The following is a 20,652-nucleotide window of genomic DNA, read 5'->3' on the forward strand; positions in this document are numbered from 1 at the left end:
ATATCTATGGTTCAAGATCCCCGTTACCTGCTCACACTTTAGTCTTTGCATTTCCATCTTTTCCGAGAGCCTTCTTTTTCTTTTGGGATAAATCATCATGCGGGGTATGCAGATTTGAGTGGTTTGTACTGACTCGAATATAATCAAGCTTTGGCCTGAAAGGTCGGAATATCTCACAACCAAGATGTCGCAGCCCCTGAAAGAGGCCGATATCATATTTCCGCATCTCTCCAACACACCAAACCTATCCAGTACCCTCTCCTCTCTACGCCGCTCAACACTATCAACGCAAAACCGTCTCGCCTCAATCGTCTCGGACAGTGAATTCATCACATCTGTCGGATCTGCCTACGACCTGCCTCTGGTGGCAAATGAACGGTGTGGAAGCTGGTACATTCCTCCCTCTCGAAAATCTGGATCTGTTTACTTCAAGAGCACGGACGGCCATATGGGCGAATGGAGTTTCAGTCTAAGAAGACTGAATTTGCAGTTGTTAGATGTCGTGAAGAGTTATGGTGGAGCTGTGGTTGTGGATAGTACGAGAAGGGGGAAAAGTATGCCGGATGCGTTGAGTAAGACAATTCCGACATGGTGTTGTGTGATCAACAGGGCCGTATTTGGCGCACACGAGAAAGAGGAGATGCAGTTGTTTACACCGCCGCAAGCTGTAGGCGAAAGTGAGCATGCGCAAATGGAGAAGAGGATAGATGAGTTCGTGCGACAGTTTCTGGTTCGTATATGGTCTTGACGTTCCCGAGGATACTAGCTAATACCGAGAGAAGGATGTTTGCAAGCCCAACATCTCGGACCTTCGCAGTAAGCTACAGAAACCTCTGCGACCGATATGGGTGACACAACAATCATCTCTTCCAGAACTAGCACCTTCTTTTCCGGATTTCCATCCCATCGTGCTCTGCACAGCCTCACGGCGAGTGCGCGGTGCTGAAGTATCAGAAGGCGGGTACATTCAGGGTGCTGCCGATGACCATGAAGCGTGGTCGCATAGTCTCACTCCGGCAATGTTCTGGAAGCATAAAGATACATTGATGAATACGAGCGAAGAAGATGCGCCGGCTCTCATTGAAAGACTGCTCAAGGAGGATGGAGGTAGCAGTGCAGTCGCGAGTTTGATCAAGCCGACGTCGAAACTGCACATCTCATCTAGTGATCAGATAAACGTTGAGGGGTTCGGAGTTGTGGTAAGCTGCACACCGGAGCCGTTGTCCTCTTCGATGCTCAAGGAAGCTGGAGTCAAACACTATTTGCATCTCAAATGCCAGACAGGCAAACTCGGATCGCGCGACCTCCGCACTCAACTCCCGCAGCTTCAGTATTTTTTTTCATCCCTTTCAACACCAATAACTACAAAGATCCTCGTGTGCTGCCCAACAGGCAAGGATCTCTCCGTCGGCACCGCCCTTGCGATGTTATGCCTCTATACGAACGAACAAGGGGAGATAGATACCAGCAAACCAAGAGATGCAAAGGACATGGGAAAAGCCTTCATCAAGCAAAGGTTAAGCTGGATAACAACAAGCAATCCAGCGCTGAATCCAAGTCGAGCTACGCTTCAAAGTGTCAATGCTGTCTTACTAGAGAGCCAGGACCCGAAGGCTTACTTACAGACGAAGAGTGACGGCACGGGTATTAACAGTTTCACTGCCTCGATTCCGATTAGAGAAACAAGACCCTTGTCGCAAGAGGCAGAAGAGCTACAAACAGGAAAAGCACCTGGAGACGGGGAACCACAACAAGATCCTCCTTCGATGCCTAAAACCATCTTCAAAAACCTACTCAACTCGCCGAGTCAATCATGGAGCTTTGAACGTACACTGCGCTCCTCCCTACCCACACACCCTTCGGGCACCGTGACAGGAACAGCGACATTTACGTCCTGCAATCTGCCGGATCACTTTCCACCCACGTTACTCTACGCTGAAGAAGGCGAATTCGTTACCGACACAGGGCTAAAGTTTACTGCGCGGAGAAGATATGTGTATCAAATCAAAGTTGGAGATGATGAAGATGGGGGCGAGTATATAGCAGTACGCTTCTTTGATGACGAGAAGATGCCGCGAGCGGATATCGGGGATGGTGTTGGAAAGAACGGAGAAGGGATTGGCGGATTATTTGTAGAGATGGGCAGCCTTGAGACTACTGGGGGAGAAGTGAAAGCGAAGAACAAGGAAACACACCTCTGTGCCGAAGACTTGTATTCTGCGAGCTGGACATTTGGGGAGGGTGTCGTTGTAGGGAGTGAGTGGGCGAAGTGGTGGGAAGTGCGCTATGACGTCAAAGGGCCAAAGAAGGACTACGTGAGTACTACACGATATACTCTTGTTTGAGATGGAAGCGAGTAGTGAAAAGAGAAGAGATGGATATAGGGTATCAAGCCGATCTACACAACACAAAAGCCCACGCGCCTGAGACTGCAATACAGCACACCATGTCTCTTACAGAGAATCTCGAGTTCATGACTTCATCCCCGTCACCCTCGTCACAATGTTCGCAATCTTTATGAATACATTGACGATAAGCGCCAGTGCAGCAGTCGGAACGAAGATCTGTAGCCACTCATACCACAGCTTTGGTCGGACATCTGTCTCGATCCATCCCGCGCCCTTTAGTGGGGGTCCACCATTGACGTTGGGTGTCTCGCCTTCGTCTGCCGGGAATCGCTGGTTCTCGACAAAGTATTGGAGTAGATCGTCCTTCTCGCGCCAACGGGCAAGGAGCCAGTCGCTAAAGATCTTTTCATCGTGGAGGGGTATATCGGCGATGGCGAAGCGGCGCCAGTACATGTTTACAGACTTTGGAGGTCGGCCCTCAAAGTAGGTACTGTAGAGTGTAAAGAGATCTTGGCCATACTGACCGACACTGTTTGGGGTTAGTAATCGTACTCTCGGCTTGGTAGATGAGACTTACGGGACGCCTTCGTATGCCATTGTGCAGTCATACAAGTAGTCGACAGAGCCCTGCAACTCTTGCAGACAAAAAGACAAACCTGTGCTTCGCGGCAGCAGCGCATGTCTCAGATCTTCAATCTGGTTCTTCTCCGCCCACTTCTTGCTGGAAACGCGACCGTTCTTACTGAGATTTGTGCCTTCAGGGAAGATGAGCAGCCACATTGGGTCGAGGCCCTTGGAGCCCGATAGTGGGCCATTGGTACTCCTGCTCAGCTTCCTCAACCTATGTTGGAAGCGCTCCTTGTCCGTCGACCACTTGCGAGATAGGAAGATGAAGCCGTAGAGCATCATGCCCCAGCCGAGGATGGGAATGTATTTGAGCGACTCCTTGAGGATAATGTAGAGGTGGCCATGCATCGAAGCACTGTATCCGATCCACCAGAGGTAGACCCAGTCGGTGTAGATCTAGGAAGCGTCAGCTCTTTGTGCTCCCGGACGAGTTGGTTGGAAAAGCGCACCTGGTGGTTCGAGATGAGTACCATTCTCTCTGGAAAGTCGCATTCCATCATTCCATCTTTATTCTTCCTCATCTGTCCTCTCACGCTCTCGTCTCCGCTGACGCGCATCGTGACGGGTGCCCACCAATATGTCATGGTGGTGACGACTATGCTGAAGTGCTGCTTTGTCATGGCCATCCACGCGTAGAAGAGATCTTTGCTGTAGAAGTACAGCGGAGGCCAATATATTGTGTGACGGCGATGCTGGAACACGGCGTTAGTATCCTATCGGCGGCATTAGCTACTGGTGTATACTAACGCTATGATGCTGCCGTTGAAGTACGCTGCAAAGAGACACATGCGCATAGCCTGTGCGAAGACTCCATGCTTGACTTCTCCGGCCGGATGCTGCGTGGGGTCGGGGAGTTTTGGCCCTGATGGTGTCTTGGCCCGCTGCGCTTTCAGCTTCTCGATTACGGGCACTATGGCGGGGGGCTGGCGCTGCCTGATGCTTTTGGTTGACATGATGCTTCGAGTGTGGACATGCATAGGAAGGGTGTAGGTGGTTCACACTGGGGAATATGACAGATAAGGCGCGAGTGCGCGTGCACGTAGGTTGGCGTGATCGGATGCTCAGGCGGACGAGTGAACTAAGGTCGAGACATGGGGTGGGGGGAAACAGAACAGGGCGCGGTGGTCAGCATTGAGCGTCTTGCAGTGGGAGTGCCGGGGAGAATGGCGTGAAGGGGTAGACAAGGTAGCCAGGCCGCAGCTTTTGCGCATCGTGTCTTCGGGCGCTGGAACTTGGTGCTGCCGATCCGCAGCTTTCCATCCAGCATGATGACACCGGCGAGAGTTACCCCACCCCGTGCAGGGGATAGCTCTGCTTGTGCGGGCGCTAGTCACATCCGGACGCGTTCACTCGCAACTTTCACCCTTTGAACCCCAAGGCCCACGTTTCTCGCATGTGACGATGGAGATTAGTCGCTGGGCCAGCATTATCTCCGCCCGTTAGCATTCACTCTAGGTTGTGTGCCTCGCGATACCCTCAAGCTGCTATCCTATCACGGTTCGACTCGTCATCATCCGCTCATATGGCGCCCACTCACCCTTACAAGCTTTGCGCACAGCATCGCCTCGAATTTCGGCCCTAGTCTCTCCCACAGCTCCCAAAACATGTTTGTACCCCATCGCATCCTGCCATGGCGGCTCCTCGCTCTGCCAGCCCAAGCACGAAGCTTCTCTTCAACGTCACGTCGACTCGAGATCCGGCAGATTGCTGAGCTTCCCTCGCGCACGAAGCCGTCATACATACCATCATCGAATACGCTGCTGAGCCTGCAATGGCCGTCGCCGCCGCGCAACATCCTCATCACCAAGAAGAAACGCACACCGAACATCACCGAGTCCGTAATAGAATTTACGTCGCACATCCGCTCCACCTACCCATCCATCAACGTCATCTTCGACCCCGAGACGGCTCAAGAGCTACACGAGCAGCTTCCATTCCCCGTATACACATATGCGAAGAGCCAAGGTGCACCGCAGTACCTTTCGGATAAAACTGACTTGGTCTGCACACTGGGCGGCGATGGAACGCTGCTGAGGGCTAGTAGCCTGTTCAGCCATGCAGACAATGTACCTCCAGTATTGAGCTTTGCCATGGGCACCATCGGCTTCTTGGGCGAGTTCAAGTTCAGGGAATACAAGAGGGCGTTCCGGGAAGTGTATATGAGCGGTGCGCCAGACACGTACTCTACTCTCTCCGACTCGCTAGGGACAAATCCTCCTACACCCCCCACGTCGCCAGATGATCCTTTGGACCGGCCACTGAGCTATGCCGATATACGAGGCAAGGCTATGGGAAGCAATAGGACAGCGCGCATCTTGTTGCGCAACAGACTGAAGGTTGGCGTCTTCGGGCCTGATGGAAAGAGGATAGGAGGCGTTGGGGCCCAGGGCGACACATATGCGCTGAACGAGGTTACGCTTCACCGTGGCTCCAGCCCGCATCTGAAGATCATCGACGTCTATATCAACAACCGCTTTCTCACCGAGGCAGTCGCTGACGGCATGATTATCAGCTCGCCAACCGGATCGACCGCATATTCGCTATCTTCTGGAGGAAGCATTGTACACCCTCTCGTGCCCTCGATATGCCTTACGCCGATCTGCCCACGATCGCTTTCCTTCAGGCCACTGGTGCTGCCCGCCCAGACACCAATCACGTTGCGCCTAGGTAAGAAGAACCGCGGTCGCGAAGTAGAGGTCAGCATTGACGGGAATACCATTACTGAGAAGCTGGGCACGGGCATGGAAGTCCGCATAGGTGGAGAGGAGGTCAAACGCGACGCTCGAGGCTGGGAAGGTGGAGTGCCCAGCATCGTGCGTGGTACGAGTGGCAAGGAAGACATGGCTGAGGATCACTGGGTTGGTGGATTGAACGCTCTCCTGAAGTTCAATTACCCGTTTGGCAACCAGGAGTCTTAGACACTCTTCAAGGTCCATTGCATGGCTCCAAGCCACGATGACCTCATCCGCTGGTGGAAGTAGCAATCATGTCGCTATTGATTACCCATGACCTCCCATCTCCAATACTAGGCCATACTGTTGATACACCAAATTACCATGGTTGGACAAGAACCTCCAATCCTCACTCAAGTCCGCCATTACGACATTCCAAACGGGTTGTACATTCCAGCAGCTTAGAACGGATTTATACCTAATGCTGCCATCTACCTACACATCGGCTACCTTGTCTATTGTGAAATCGAAAGTCATGCTTCAAGACATAACTCGTCAGAGAAGATTTACAGTCTTTTTGCCCGAGAGTGTGAGGACTGGCTGGAGGCTCTGGAAGTATTTCCCAAACTGGAAGAAGTCGGGACCATCAAGCTGGAATGTCAGTCCGTTGTCGCTGTGTCTGTGCGTGACATGTTCAACAGCTTTGCAGAAGCCGTTCGGACGCGGCTTCGGGAGTTGAATGGAAGGAGGAGGTGGGAGATCGTGGTTCAGGCTTGAATATACATATCGCCACAATAAACAATTGATGTGATGTCAAATTCAACGTTCACAAAGACGGCTGTGGAGATTGTGGGATACTGAATGTTAACATGGCAGTGGCGCGTGTATTGCGAAGCAACGAGCTAACTGCATCCACACTAGCTCGTACCAGCTCCCCTGCGGCTCCCGAAACCTGGGAATGCTTTCTCTCTGCGCTTGTCCCAGCATCGACATCTCAGGCTATTATCGACCAACAATCACTGTTGCTAAACAAGAGGAACCAGACGCCCGTAGACAATGGTCTGCCTTGATGAGATTCGCTTGAACATACCAATGGACCTGATCAGCCACCTCACCGATTTGCACCCGAATATATGATCCAGCGCGACCGCGACTGTTCAACCTTCGCCACCGTGGCTGTTCTTCCACGTTCCAGCGTAGTGATGTGTTACTAGCTGTGGAGATAGTATTGCTTCTTCCTCCAGGCTATACATGTTCGTCATGGGCGCAAAAGAGCGACCTGGCATGAACAGCACATCTCCGACTAGCTTGGGCTGCAGAAGCTCCTCCGTGTCACTTCCCACCAGATTGCGATTCAACATGCCTCCCAGACTCTTGTAGACCGCACTCGTCAGACGCCTTGGGCCCGTAAACTCGACTGTGTCTCCCATAATATCCATCGTGGTGTTTTCAACGGCTATACCGTGTTCAGCAATCTTGTCACCCAGCTCTTGCAAGATGTCATTGATACACTGCATCAGATGTGGTGACCTAGGCTTTGCCATCATGGCCCATATTTCCATCTGGTGTAGGTAATTACCCGGCCAACCATGGTCAAACTCCCAGCCCACGACAAGACTCGTGTTTCCTTTGTACTCGGCTGGGATCCAATCGTCAATGGGTATATCCTCACAAGAAACGTCGAGATCGAACCAGATGCCACCTTGATCCCAGAGTAATAGGTAGCGAAGGAGATCGGCCTTCCATATAGGAACTGGTAGCGCCAGGAAGTTGTCGACAATATCGGGCCGGAACGCGAATGCTTTGCGAACATACTCGTCGCTGCTTTCGTCGGTCATGAAGTGTGCTTTGTATCCTGCGTTGGGCTTGATACAACTATCGGTCCAATTCCGCGCTTCATCTGAGAGACCACGAGGACCCAGTTTGTACCATATGATCTTTGGTATCCCGTCATACTTTGGTGTTGGGATAATTCCTTGAATGCGTCCCGCGATGCTGTCTTGGACGGAGCGGAAGGTGCAAATCTGGTAAATGAAGAAGATGACAAATAAGGCAATGAGTGAGTGATAGCTGAGAAACCTGAAATGCAGCCGCGCCAACATACTGGAAGCGCAGGATGTTCAACGAAAGTTGGCTGTAGCAAGACCAAGCCGAGTAGATGTATATGCTTCATCATTCACACCGACCTTGGCAAGGCTGACGCAAGATTGCTGATAAAGAGGGGCTATGCGGTCTCGAAATCAGCCCAGACCCAGAGTGAATCTTAGACTATCCCTGACACTGTCGGAAATGAGTGGTGCGCATGACCTAAGGCTGAGCTTCCAACGAAAACGATCAGTGTCAGGAGGTGGTACAGTATATGCAGCCAGGCGCGCAACAAAGAACTCGTACTCCTCAACGAAACGAGGGACCACTATTAGTCGACAGAGATACAAAAGAAATGTTCGAATCGCGTAGTCTTACGCCCCGCGATATATATACCTGCACCTGCTTGAGGATTCCACACAATCTAATTTACGGGAAGGTTGACCATGTTGTGCCCAGTTATGATCTGCATTCATGGAAAGGCAAAGTATTTCTCAGCCCGATTGCATGCCCACTAGGCTGAGAAGGTTACACGAGCTTTTCACCAAGACCAGTGAATGATTAGTACTTACGCCAGTCACCAGCGTTCGACCATCACACGCAATTTGCGAGGCCTGTCCGAAGGCCTACCACATGTGCGATGCAACGTTTCCGATACTGATCAGTATGAGTTCTCGTGCACACACCGATCCTCACTATCGCCACGCTTCCAGTCACGGCAAAATAATCATGGTATAGGAGAAGCGCATCGGGTCGCCGACAATCTGACTTCCTACGGCATTCAGACTAATGTCGTGCTTCTCAGCTCCCAAGCTGGAAGTATGGATGCGCATGGAATTGTGTCCGGCTCACATGCATGTTCTTGAAGTAATCTCTCACACACAAGCAAGCCGCCTGCTTCAGCCTCATGTGCATTTCCATTCCAGCCATCCTGCCATCAACCTGCTTACGTTTTACAGAGTTTTCCAGGGCTGCCTTCTATTCTTCTACCCCCTTATATCTCACAATAGCAATCTCTCTCATTTAGATATGCCTTCGCTGGGTGCTTGGGTCGCTATAGCGGGACTTTCATCTATGGCCTCAGCCCTCATGGAATTCAGGGCCCCACCGTCGAACTCGAAATCTCTAGACTTTAGCAATGCGGCCACGTACACTATAGGCAATATACTCCCGGTTATCTGGACGGAGCCGCTCATCGGCGTTGCCGCATCGCTTCTTCTATGGCGGGCAAACGCAACTGGAGATCTGATTGAGCCATCGGAATATCTGACACGTATGAAAAACACACCGCTGTTGACATTAGCTGGAGCGAGACTGGCTGATGGTATCGAACAGAGAGTGTCGTGAACAAGACCGACTATAGCTGGCTTATCAGGACTGGCCTGGACCTTACAGCGTCAAATCTTTTGCAATTGACCATCTACCAAGAGGGTGAAGTCGAACCAGACGATTTCAGCCAGTATTTCTATCTAGTAGACAAAGTCGACTCGGTATCGGTGTCAACGTCGTCCACTTCATCTTTGCTTCTAGTAAGCTCAACGTCCGCCGCGACGTCCTCAGTCTCTACTGCAGCAAGCTCGACACACACTAGCGCACCGACAACCGCACCCGTACCCAGCACAGCAGCGCACGCGAACAGCTTTCCCATATCAGCCAAAATCGGTGTTGGCGTAGGTATACCTGTTGCACTTCTCCTCGGTTTGGTCGTCGGGTTCCTCTTGTTCCGTCGCCACAAGAAGGACACCGCTAGACAACAGACACCTGACACCCAAGTCGCTGAGCAGTACAAGTACGGACACTACGCACCTCCTCTGAACGAGGCGCCACCAGAGAGCTTGGTAGAGTTGGACCCACAGCACGCCGCAGAGGTTCATGCGCACAAAACGCCAAACGATGGGGCAGCGTCAACGAGGTACGAGATGTAGCGAGTGATCGACTTGTTCACGATAGTATGCTGGTAACTCGACGGAGGAGGAAGCGTTTCTTAATGTACACGTTTGTTATTCTTTGTAGTCAGTGATCATAGTCCGATGCTGTTCTTTTTACAAGCTGTCCTCTGATTCCTCCCATTTAACGAACTGAATTTTCCTTGTGTATCACATGCCAAGCAACTCATCATGAACCGACAGTTTTACCGATGTTGCCTGAGTGTTGACGATTCGTGTATCACCACACTTTACTTACTTCCGCCCTGATGATGTACGACAACATGGTATATGCCTTTCTTGGCCGTATCACTGAGTGGCGCGTCACTCACCGGTCACTGTCCCTCCTCAGCCCTGAGGACTAGCCAACGCCTTCAATGCAGATAGACATGGGTGCGCATACCCGCGCGACGCCAACTCCACTGGCCCACAGTGTCTCTCTGTGTAGCAGTGACTGCATGAGTGGAGATTTGTTTGATCTAAGCCACATTAGACACATTTCAAGATGCGTCAGGCAGCTTGTGCGTCTCTGAGCTTCGATTAGAGTTTCGCTAGGACGTTAAAATAGAAGACGGGAAGTGGCTATTGCTCCACATCTACGACAGTAGGGCAATACCATTCTCAAGTACTGTTCGTGCGTACTAACTTTCCGATGGTTCGCACTACCATGACTACTGGATGTATGCGAAGTGCAATGGCTTTCATTGAAGTTACTACAGGGATGGAAGGGAAAGCTACGAACGGTAAAAGGGGATTGAAAACAAGAGAGCAGGCCAAGCACACATGCGCATGACAAAGACGAAAACGTCCGGCATGCTCAGTTGCAACAAAACGGATTGATCCTTCCGGACTGTGCAAACGTGAAGTAGTGACCCAAGGAGCAATACACAATCAGAAACACCCCAAACCCACCATAGCCAGAAAGCCTTAGCTAACCGTACATTATGGAATGTCGCTCCACATCCTTGACCTTGGCGCGAGTATGTGGGAAGAGGGTCGAAACATGTCGTATCATTCGAAGTCAGAGAGCCGGGGTGGGGACTTGTGTATACGTGTTTGACATCATCGAGTGGCGTCGCTGCGGCGGTGGTTCCTACTAGACTGTCCGTATCAGGTGCTTTGATTGAAGCGAGCTCAATACCCTCATCAACCTCCTTATCCCTTGACTCATTCGCGTTCCGATCCGTCTTTCTGATGCAGGTCATGAGCAGTATCATGAAGAGGATGTAGCCCAGTAGGCTGGTTGTCCATGCGAGGATGATGGCGCAGAACATATAGGCGTCTCCAGCAGGTGGATTGTCAGTGAGAATTCTGCTGATGCGATCGATGGATTCCTGGCTGGGTGTCTGGCCATTGGATGTTGAGATATGAGCAGAGTCGCTATACTTCCAGTAGATATCGCCACGGTGGTTGTGGAAGTCCAAACCCAGACTGCCGTACACGGATTTAACCTTTCGCCAGCCACACATCTTATCATTGTCCAAAAGCAGTGTTGAGAAGCGGTTGAACACTAACGCATGGACGAGAGCGTTCGGGTAATAGGTGGTGTACTTTGTGACGATAGCGTAGTCGAACACGTCGTTCTCTTTTGGGTCGTTGAACGTGACCACTCCGCGATTGGAGCCTTGGTACGAGAGACAAACTGTATGCTGGGAATGGATCTTTGCGTCTTCGGCTCGAGGTACGCTTTTGGCGAAAATCAAGATGGGTGAGAGTAACATGACGAGGAGGGACACTAAGATCATGATAGCGATGTGAGGATGGTTTCTTGACGTGAGCGATTGGATGCCGTTTGCTATGGAATCCTTCGCCGTAAGAGCTGCGGCGCCGGAAGAATGGGGTGACGTGGGGAGAGATGAATGGGCGGGATGGCGATATTTTATAGGCAGCCAGGGCTGCGAGTAGATTTCGCGAGGCAAGTGGCGTAGAGAGATCATGGAAAGTAGCATGGCGCATGTGTTGTGGATGTTGCTAATTGAGAAAGGAGCAATCATGTTGCACGTTGTAATCTCAACCGTCAACCCGCCTCCAGCAGGACCGCACTCCATGCAAGGAAAGAAACCAAACATTTTCTCGCCTACTACAGCAAGACTAACAGGAGTGTTATATATACAGATGAATAGCTCAGGAGCCTACTATATTATAAATTTCTCTACGCTCTTTTGTTATGCGTCGTTAGATTGTAAATTTGCCGGAAGCAACGGCAGCTCTGATTAACCAGTCATACAGACTCACAGCTCAGCAAGTATATCTTCGGTAGCTTTCTCGCTGATCATCATAGTAGGCAACACAGGAAAGCCTCCTGGCACCTTCGGAAACGAGCTTGCGTCTACCACTCGAAGCCCTCTCGTCCCCCTCACTCTGAACTTGCTGTCCAACACGGCGTACTTATCTCCATCAGCACCAATCCTGCAACTACTACTAGCGTGGTGACTGTAAGCTTGCTCTTTGATGTACGTCTTCTGGCTCTCGACCGTGCAGTTCTGCTTCCCAATCACACCTTCGCATGGGTGGAGCTCTTGGAAAGGACCCAATGAATCGGGTGCCGATGGATCCACTTTCGACAACCAGGAACGTACCCATTCGGCACCTTCATAGATGGCTTGGAGATCCTCCTCTGCTCCATCTTTGAAGAAATTGAGGTTGATGGCAGGAACGTCGCGTGGGTCAGCAGATCGAAGTTCAACCGTGCCGGCTTGCGAGCGCGGATTCATGTGAACCATTGCGCACTCGTACTGTGCTGGGCCATAGGTTTCATTGAAGTATGGAGGCCGGTTTGGAAAGCTATCAGTAGGGTTAGCGCTGGTCAAATGGAGTGCTTCAATCGTTCTAACAGCATACCCTGGCCAGAAACCTTCGAAGAGAAAAGAGCCACACCACATGTAGATATCACGAATACCCAGTTGCGAAGTGGAAGACTTCCAAAAGTTGGGGAAGATCTCTGACATGCCAGTAACGGCACGCTTGCCAAGCGACAAGATACCGGCCTCATAATTGTCAGCCATCTGTCTGCCCACACCGGGCGAGTCAACCACCGGGAAGATATTAAACTTGGTGAGTTGCTCAAGCGGGCCGATGCCAGAGAGCATCAGGAGCTGTGGTGAATTAAATGCGCCCCCAGAGATTATTACTTCCTTAGACGCGAATACTTTCCCCGCGACACCCTTGTCGTCAGCGTTGTAGCGAGGGTCGGCACTATACATGCTCTTCCCATGCAAGTATTCAATGCCAATCGCCTTGGGCAGACCCAGAGAAGCCTTGTCGAAGATGATCCTAGTCGCCAGTGTGTCCAGCAAGATGGTCAGCGGGTATTTGCCTGAAGCAGCAGTATCTCGAGCGTAGTATCCGGGCGATGACCGGCGCCCATTGGGGTTGATATGACTAACGCCACCGAAAGGTCCGACGAGCTGGTCACGATCGGGTTGGGCTCCGTTCATATCGCGCTGTAGTAGCTTTGAAGCAGACGACGCAGAGTACCCCGCAGCTTGCGCAGCAAATTGACTGAGCTGCTTGGCATCAGCGCTGGTCGTGTAGCCAGGATCTAGCATAGTCATGTCGAGCCAACCGTCATGGCCATGTTCGTATGAGCTGTTGTAATGCACTTTCTCGAGCTTGACGAGATGCTTTCTCATATTCTCATGCGACCATGAGTCATCTCCAGTCATCTCAGCAATCTCATCCCAGTCCGCATCGTTGGGGTTCATAGTCAAGCAGCCATTATGCATGGCACAACCGCCTAAAGTGCCTGCGCGCGGGTAGTACTGTATGGATAGTCAGGACCCACTTCGAGCATGTGCACTGGAAGAACCTCACAATGCCCAGGGCGGTAGAGTCCTCAGGAGGCTCCATGCCAACGTAGAAGCCTCCATCTGGCTTACGCCAAGTTCTGTGCAGATATCTCGCTTCCCGGGCTTCGTCGTCGGAGTGCTTGACAAAGAAATCCCAACGCTAAGCAATCTATAAGTCGTGTCTTCGTGCTGTCGGATTTTGCACGTACCGTAGCAGGGTCGTTGCCTGCTAGATTGAAGTTCAACCAATTCGACACATTGAGATTCTCCGTCTGGTCATCTCCAGCTTCGAGGAGCAGCACTGAGTGCCCAGCTCTGGCAAGATTGGAAGCAAGTGGTCCACCGCCAGGTCCAGAACCTACGACGATGTACTCGTACGTGTTGTTATTAATCGTCGTTGCGGCGACGACTTTCACGCTTAGTAAAGCGATAGCGGCAATAATCGAGCTAAGAGAGCCCATGATGGAGGGAGCGTACGAGATATTGGAAGCGTCAATCTCAAGCTTGAGTAAGGAGGTGAAGCTATAGTTCAAGTATGCTCTTTCTTCACCTCTGAGCTAGCCGATGGTTGTTGACCTGCAAATATCGCCGGATATGCAGGCACAGAGCGCAATCAATGTAAGGCGATTAGTACACCCAGCACAATGACGGCCTGCAGTAAGCATACATCCATCCTCGACCAATCTTGTCACGGGAAATGGAGGTTGCAACTTGCCTAAGATCTTCTGCATATATTTCCTAGCTTTCGGCTTGCAGTCTAGAGTGACTGGACGAGAGGGTAATCTCTTATTCGCTCGGCTATACCGCAGCATATCGTGCTGCATACCCAACGCAGTACCAGAATTGTGTTGCCAATATCAGCTTCTAGGTTGATGCTATATCTATATAGCTGTTCGAACGGTGAATCTGCAGATGCGAGAGTAGATTAGCATGCGTTGGTCGCAGCCAGCTACCGTTGCAGTACACTTGCGACGTCCTCACCAGTCGCTGGAGTGAACTGGATAGGCTGAACGTAAGCCTGGAACTGGTAGTTTCAGTAGTGCTATTGTAACATGAACATCCACTATGTATACGCTGCAGCTTCTCTGACGTCAATTTAACGCTTGCAGATCATGTGTCATCACAAATATCTCGTGTGTTGCTAGTGTCGACCCGTGCTCGATGAACTCGATTCGACTTTTGGTAACTACTAACCTCGGCGGGTTACGCGTTGGCATCGAAGCGCGAGCTTATAGAAGCGCAAACAAGCTCGCAGGTTGGTTAAGGCTTGCACTGCATCCAGGCCTTCAATTGCGAATGTGTTTAGTGAACCATGGCGGCTTTTGTAGCGCTTAACCCTTCAGATGAACTCGCCAACTTCGCCAACCGCCTCGTCATCATCCATCGCCTCCTCGTCGATACCGTTGAGCACATCTTCCTCGATAGGCGGCTCAGACTTGATCTTGGTAGCAGCAAGGGCTTTCTTCTTCGTGATCCGCCCAGCCTTGACAGCTATGTCCCGGATTAGCAATGCGAACACGTACCTGCACGTATCCGCAATACGTACCACCCTTGGCTGGACTAGCAGCGCCCTTCCTTGCGCGTGTCTTCACCGGGCTCTTCGCAGCGCCCTCACGACCTTCAGCTTCATCCTTGAGAGCTGCAGCCTCCTTCTTCCACTTGCGCAATCGGTTCTCGAGAGCATGGTAGGTCATGTCGCCGCCATGGAGACGAGCAACTTCCTTGATGTCAATCTGACGAAAACGGCGGGTTAGAATGGTTTGTGGAAGGGAGTTGCAGTGTGTAGTTGTACTCACCTCGTTGTCGAAGGAGGCAAGGGTCGCGATGAAGAGACGCTCGAGCACCTCTTTGTCGTTCCAGTTAATCGGCATCTTAGTGGCAGGACTGTCAAGTGTTAGAAAGTACCAGACAATTCTATGATATTTAATGCGCATTGAGAAAAGAGCTGGGATATCAGTTGTGACAAGCTGTGATGGCTAGGAAGTGCACAAGGTGCGGCTGTGGACGGCTGTGTCGAGCGGTTGCGATAACTCCTCAGAGCGCATGTCTGTCCACTGGAGCATTTACTAGGGTAGGAAGAAACTCACATATTGAGGATAGCTGATTGAGCTGTTTATTAGGATTGAGACGTCGAGTATCGCTGTTAGTGTTGTTGGGGTAGTCCAGTGTCTGAAAACAGAATGCAAGGTAGTAGAATGTCCGAGATATACGTGGAAGATAGTGAAGGCGACAGTTAAAAACGGCGGGCCACAACTCCGTCCGCTGCCCTTCTCCGCCTTTACACCGCTCGTGTGTCTCCATGGGATAGACGTAGTAAAGGCGAGCGAATTTGTCGACCCGCGTATGGTCCGCGTATGGTCCGCGCAAGTCATTTTGTTGGACGTGAAACATGTATAGAAGACGACAAGTAGAACAAGTAGTCTAGGCTATGGGACCACACTGTCCATGTGGCGAGACAGTAGTGGCGGAAAATCACTCTGGGGATCTTGGTATATTTTGGTGGTTGGCATCGCGTGCTCGAATGAAAAGACTCCATGTCCAGGACCTCCAGGATTTCCTCGGACATGATGTGTCCTGGTTGATCAAAGTGATGATATCCAGTGCATCGGGACTATATTAAACCTTGGCCTTGTTTGCCTTTGCATCATCTCGTTCTTTCCTACCCTTTTACCTTCAGCTTTATGCCGTTTTGCCTCCTCCCTTGGATCAATGACCAATAGCTCCTCTTCGTTCTTCCGCTTCCACTCGAGGTCTTTCCCTAATCTGTCTTTCGCGAAGCTCAACGAATGCGACATCCACCCTGCGTCGTCATCTGAATCCTCTTCGTCCTGCTTATCCCAGGCTTTACAGGACTGGCAGCCTACTATGAAATGCAAGTCACACGCAGCTTCGTCTTCCTGGTCGTCTTCACCCCTATCTTCGTTGGTGTGGCCGTTCGCCGTATCCTCGGGTAGTGCCGGTGTTGCGATTTTCGGGGCTGCGGCTGAGTCGGCTGATTCCAGTTTCGACTTGAATCGGGAGAGGATGTCCAGCGCGGACTGTTCGTCCTTAGTGTTGCCGCCTGCCCCTCGCTTCCGTCCCCGTGTTGTGGATGTTGGCACCATAGCCTCTAGCAACGACTTCTTCTTGACCGGTCCTGTATCTTGGGCTGATGTGTTTCGCTTCATAGATGCCTTGAGATCGGCGATCTGTTGGTTCACACGGTCTAGCTTCGATCGCTTTTCGGACTCGGGCGAGAGTTCTCGTGGGGGGGTGCGGGCTTTGGGCTTAGGTGGTGATATGGGGGCGGCTTTTTGTGCGAGTTTGGGCGAGGGGGATGGCGGCGGTGACTTTCGCGATGGCTTGCGTATGGGTATCTCTCTCGTGTCCTCAGGTGCTTTCGACGCGGGCTTGTCCTCGCCTGCACTGACTAGCTTGGTGTTAAACTTGGGCTTCTTCGCAACAGGAGCCGAGTCAGCCTCAGCTGCATCATCACCAAAACTGAGCACGTTCTTGCCGGCCTTCCGCTTCGGCTTCTTAGCCTTCTTCGTCTCTGGTTCTGTCCGCGCTGCCACTTGCGCCCTCTTGACCATGTCCTCGAACGGGTTAATAATTATCTCAGCGCCGGTGACCTTAGTCGGGTACATGGGCTGGTCCTCACTTCCGTCCCGTATCTCAGCCTCGGCCATCTTCATCAGGTTGTAGATGGTGTCGCCTGCCACCCTGCCGAACATGGTGTTCTTCCCCTGCAGCTCCGGCGTCGCGGCCAGTGTGAAGAAGAACTGGCTGCCGTTGTCGTCCTTCTTTCCTGTGTTGGCCATGCCCAGCAGTCCTCGCCTAGTATACTTCAGCCGACTGTGGAACTCATCCGCGAAAGGCTCGCCATCGTAGCTACTCTCTCCGCCCTGGCCGGTGCCTGTCGGGTCTCCTCCCTGGACGATGAAGCCCTTGACCAGGCGGTGGAAGACGGTGTTGTCGTAGTAGCCATCGAGACATAGCTGCAGGAAGTTGCGCGAGGTTATGGGCGTCTGCTTCGCGAATAGCTCGATTTCCAGGTCACCGGTAGTCGTGTGGAGGACGACTTTGGCGGTAGGGTTCGGCTCGAGGTTGTATGTCGTACTCATCTTGGCGATTTGTGCCCGTTATCCTAGGTGCGCCGTGGTTGCGCTCGTGGATGATTCGCGAAGTCGCGTGGAGCTCGTGTCTCGAAAAAGTTGACCAGTGAGCGCTGAGCAGCCTCGCACGGGCCTCGGGTAAAGGTGCCGCGACGTCATCCTGGCTTCCCTCTTCCCTTCCTACGCCAGACACACTCGCACCGTCCTTTGCACTTTCACCCCCCGAGATGATGTCGATGTTCTGCATATAAATTCGCTGTTGCTCTCCTGTTACCTCCCCCTAAACTACGCCATTGTCTCCTGAGTCTGGCCTTACGTCAGCTTGACAGTTGGCATCATGTTGCCCTACATCAACGCACGTACGTTTTAGCGAATTGAGCCACTACCAGGTATACTGACTACTTTGAAGCTTTTGAATATGTGGCTGGTGTGCTTGGAAACTCGGCTGATGAGCGTAAGAACTTCCAAGGTGCCCATGGAAGATGCTGCTTAGCTAACCCCGCCCAGTCAAGCTCGTCTTCTCTTTTTACTTGTCATATCCCTTAGCTGCTATCCTAAAAAGGATACCTGACAAGGATCCATGGAAGAAGAATCTCTTCGTGATAGGGTGAGGTAACTCATTCATGACATGGTGTTGCGTAGTATTAATGATTCCAGCGTCTCTATGTTCTACCTAGTGGGACTTTTTGACCTATGGTCTGGCCTAAGAACCATACTCATCAGTGCTGGCGGAGCCTACCTTATCTCTTCTAAGATCCACTCGCCGTACATGCCATGGATCGGGTTCGTGTTCCTTATGGGCCACATGTCAGTGAACCACATTTACCGACAAGCCGTAAACGACCCATCTGTCTTCGACATCACCGGAGCTCAAATGGTTCTGGTCATGAAGCTTACCGCCTTCTGCTGGAACGTCCAAGACGGTCGCCTTCCTGATTCTGAACTCACCGAAGTCCAGCGAGACCACGCCATCCGGACTATGCCCAGTATCCTCGACTACATTGGCTACGTCTTCTTCTTCCCCGCCATCATGGCTGGTCCAGCCTTTGACTACGCCGACTACAGTCAATACATCACCACGACTATGTTCACACTCCCCCAGGCACTGATCCATCGAAGGCGCCACCAACGCGCAAGAAGCGTAAGATTCCTCGCAGCGGCATGCCTGCCTTCATGAAAGGAATATACGGTACCCTCTGGCTTATAGCGTTCATCAAGTTCTCAAGCTGGTATTACCCAGCTTTCTTCCTTGGTGGCGAGTACATGCAATACAACTTCTTCCGTAGGGTCTGGCAGCTCTATATGCTTGGTCTTACAACTCGCATGAAGTACTATGCAGTTTGGAGTCTGTCTGAGGGTTCATGCATTCTCTCTGGAATCGGCTATAACGGCCTTGATCCCAAGACTGGCCGACCCAAGTGGGATCGTCTCACCAACATCATGCCACTCGAAATCGAGAGCGCGCAGAATGCTCGCGCTTACCTTGGCTTTTGGAACATCAACACCAATAACTGGTTGAAGAACTACATGTATCTTCGAGTGACACCAAAGGGTCAGAAACCTGGCTTCAGGGCTACTCTAGCGACTTTTGTGACCAGTGCATTTTGGCATGGCTTTTACCCTGGCTATTACCTTGCGTTTGTCCTAGCAGCATTCGTACAAACTGCCGCGAAGAGTAGGTCGCCTAACATATGCCTAACATATCGCACGCTGACAAGTACCAGATGGCCGCCGTTTGATTCGCCCACTGTTCATGACGCCTGATGGAAAATCGCCCTTGCCTTCCAAGAAATACTATGACCTATTTACCGTCTTCCTTACGCAGACTGTCTTTGCCTATGTAGTTGCACCCTTCATCTTGCTCGGTTTCTCCGACACGATCAAGGTCTGGGCAAGGGTCTACTTCTACACCCTGATCGGTGTCGCAGCATCCTTCGCACTCTTCTCGAGATCGTTCCCCTTCCGAAAGCAGCTCGTTCAACGTCAGTCGGCTCGTACGCCGTCAGCCGCAGCAAACCCCTACAGCGATCCTGCGATCAAGAAGGCAGCACGCGAAGAGATCCGAAGAGAAAGGCTAGCGAGGACCAACTCGGCAGATAGCGTTACTAGCCATGCTAAGATGCCTCTCCTGGGTATTGCAGACGATCCTGAAGCTGAAATTGACGAGATAGTAGCAGAAGTCAAGGCAGAGATCGAGCAAAGAAAGAGGAGGGGTAGCGTCATGCAAGGGTTCGACGTCAAGAAAGCCGTGCAAGAGAAGCTGAAGCAGTTCAATAGAAAGGGGTAGAGCAAGGTACACTTGAAGCAATGGTCCAGTTACAGGAATGTCTATGAAATAGGTATGAGAACGTAAACGGTCTGGAGCTGAGCCGTTCAACATAGCCTGAATACATATGCAGTAACAAGAGCTGGTGCGGACTCGATTCCGAACCTCTTCGCGATCGGCCAAAGCTGACCCAGATCTTCGTGCACGTTCATCGCTTCTGCCCAACGTCAAGAGACCGGGCAAATCATACCGCCCAGTTCAACGGTTCAGCCCAGCATCAGGTACCGGCAATTGCAGAGATTGTCACCTCGTGTCGAAGCTAGCGAGTGTCTTGCATTCCAACGTGGCGCGAACTCTATTTCTGCGCCATCCGTCGATAGTGCCGGATTTTTGATGCCGACGCCGCGTCACTCCAGCGCCACACACGAGAAACCCGAGAACTTCTGCACCCGGTGTTTTGAAAGCTTCTGTCACCGAAAGTCTACTCTGAACTGCCGAAATGCCATCGAATTGACAGCCATTGTGCGATCGCCGCATTGCACATACGCATGCGATTGTTGAAAAAGAGGCTAACGGTCTAGAATGTGAGATCAGTCGGTTGCACAGATCGGTCCGACAAATCGCACAAGCGATCGCGCATCCCGCTTGATCTGAGACCCCCTAGGCGCACATCTGCATGGGGCGCCCGCCGCTCCATGTTAACAATTCAACTCCGTCCATCAGGTTGCAACAGCTACCTGCCGCCTCGTCATCTCCGGGAGCCAGGTACTTGGAAGGAATATCCTTGTTCACCATGTTGGGCGATCGCGTTCCCTCGAGCATTTTCGTCCCTGCTTCATCACTCGGC

General features: G+C 51.7%; 9 protein-coding genes across 9 annotated transcripts; 4 read left to right on the forward strand and 5 right to left on the reverse strand.

Moving 5' to 3' along the window:
• Nucleotides 1–184: 184 nt before the first annotated feature.
• On the forward strand, nucleotides 185–2,345 carry ALTATR162_LOCUS8275 (uncharacterized protein; the record flags this gene model as incomplete). The annotated part of the gene is made up of 2 exons (XM_043315905.1): nucleotides 185–730; nucleotides 783–2,345. The coding sequence occupies 2 exons, from the start codon at nucleotides 185–187 to the stop codon at nucleotides 2,343–2,345; spliced, it is 2,109 nt and encodes a 702-aa protein (XP_043171840.1).
• Nucleotides 2,346–2,471: 126 nt separating this feature from the next.
• Nucleotides 2,472–3,928, reverse strand: ALTATR162_LOCUS8276 (uncharacterized protein; the record flags this gene model as incomplete). The annotated part of the gene is made up of 4 exons (XM_043315906.1): nucleotides 2,472–2,877; nucleotides 2,926–3,371; nucleotides 3,425–3,667; nucleotides 3,719–3,928. The coding sequence occupies 4 exons, from the start codon at nucleotides 3,926–3,928 to the stop codon at nucleotides 2,472–2,474; spliced, it is 1,305 nt and encodes a 434-aa protein (XP_043171841.1).
• A 651-nt stretch (nucleotides 3,929–4,579) lies between these two features.
• On the forward strand, nucleotides 4,580–5,893 carry ALTATR162_LOCUS8277 (uncharacterized protein; the record flags this gene model as incomplete). The annotated part of the gene is made up of 1 exon (XM_043315907.1): nucleotides 4,580–5,893. One exon carries the CDS (start codon nucleotides 4,580–4,582, stop codon nucleotides 5,891–5,893), a length of 1,314 nt encoding a protein of 437 aa, XP_043171842.1.
• A 911-nt stretch (nucleotides 5,894–6,804) lies between these two features.
• ALTATR162_LOCUS8278 (uncharacterized protein) lies at nucleotides 6,805–7,749 on the reverse strand (the record flags this gene model as incomplete). The annotated part of the gene is made up of 1 exon (XM_043315908.1): nucleotides 6,805–7,749. The coding sequence occupies one exon, from the start codon at nucleotides 7,747–7,749 to the stop codon at nucleotides 6,805–6,807; it is 945 nt and encodes a 314-aa protein (XP_043171843.1).
• Nucleotides 7,750–8,821: 1,072 nt separating this feature from the next.
• ALTATR162_LOCUS8279 (uncharacterized protein) lies at nucleotides 8,822–9,657 on the forward strand (the record flags this gene model as incomplete). The annotated part of the gene is made up of 2 exons (XM_043315909.1): nucleotides 8,822–9,005; nucleotides 9,068–9,657. The coding sequence occupies 2 exons, from the start codon at nucleotides 8,822–8,824 to the stop codon at nucleotides 9,655–9,657; spliced, it is 774 nt and encodes a 257-aa protein (XP_043171844.1).
• Nucleotides 9,658–10,391: 734 nt separating this feature from the next.
• On the reverse strand, nucleotides 10,392–11,402 carry ALTATR162_LOCUS8280 (uncharacterized protein; the record flags this gene model as incomplete). Its single annotated transcript, XM_043315910.1, has 1 exon — nucleotides 10,392–11,402. The coding sequence occupies one exon, from the start codon at nucleotides 11,400–11,402 to the stop codon at nucleotides 10,392–10,394; it is 1,011 nt and encodes a 336-aa protein (XP_043171845.1).
• Nucleotides 11,403–11,888: 486 nt separating this feature from the next.
• On the reverse strand, nucleotides 11,889–13,906 carry ALTATR162_LOCUS8281 (uncharacterized protein; the record flags this gene model as incomplete). Its single annotated transcript, XM_043315911.1, has 4 exons — nucleotides 11,889–12,441; nucleotides 12,499–13,418; nucleotides 13,471–13,605; nucleotides 13,655–13,906. The coding sequence occupies 4 exons, from the start codon at nucleotides 13,904–13,906 to the stop codon at nucleotides 11,889–11,891; spliced, it is 1,860 nt and encodes a 619-aa protein (XP_043171846.1).
• Nucleotides 13,907–14,784: 878 nt separating this feature from the next.
• ALTATR162_LOCUS8282 (uncharacterized protein) lies at nucleotides 14,785–17,548 on the reverse strand (the record flags this gene model as incomplete). Its single annotated transcript, XM_043315912.1, has 4 exons — nucleotides 14,785–14,936; nucleotides 14,992–15,178; nucleotides 15,242–15,329; nucleotides 16,068–17,548. The coding sequence occupies 4 exons, from the start codon at nucleotides 17,546–17,548 to the stop codon at nucleotides 14,785–14,787; spliced, it is 1,908 nt and encodes a 635-aa protein (XP_043171847.1).
• A 328-nt stretch (nucleotides 17,549–17,876) lies between these two features.
• Nucleotides 17,877–19,826, forward strand: ALTATR162_LOCUS8283 (uncharacterized protein; the record flags this gene model as incomplete). Its single annotated transcript, XM_043315913.1, has 6 exons — nucleotides 17,877–17,898; nucleotides 17,949–17,993; nucleotides 18,047–18,146; nucleotides 18,197–18,603; nucleotides 18,642–19,214; nucleotides 19,264–19,826. 6 exons carry the CDS (start codon nucleotides 17,877–17,879, stop codon nucleotides 19,824–19,826), a joined length of 1,710 nt encoding a protein of 569 aa, XP_043171848.1.
• Between the last annotated feature and the right edge of the window lie 826 nt (nucleotides 19,827–20,652).

Source organism: Alternaria atra (genome assembly GCF_907166805.1).
Source record: "Alternaria atra isolate CS162 genome assembly, contig: 28, whole genome shotgun sequence".
Classification (NCBI taxonomy): Eukaryota; Fungi; Ascomycota; class Dothideomycetes; order Pleosporales; family Pleosporaceae; genus Alternaria; species Alternaria atra.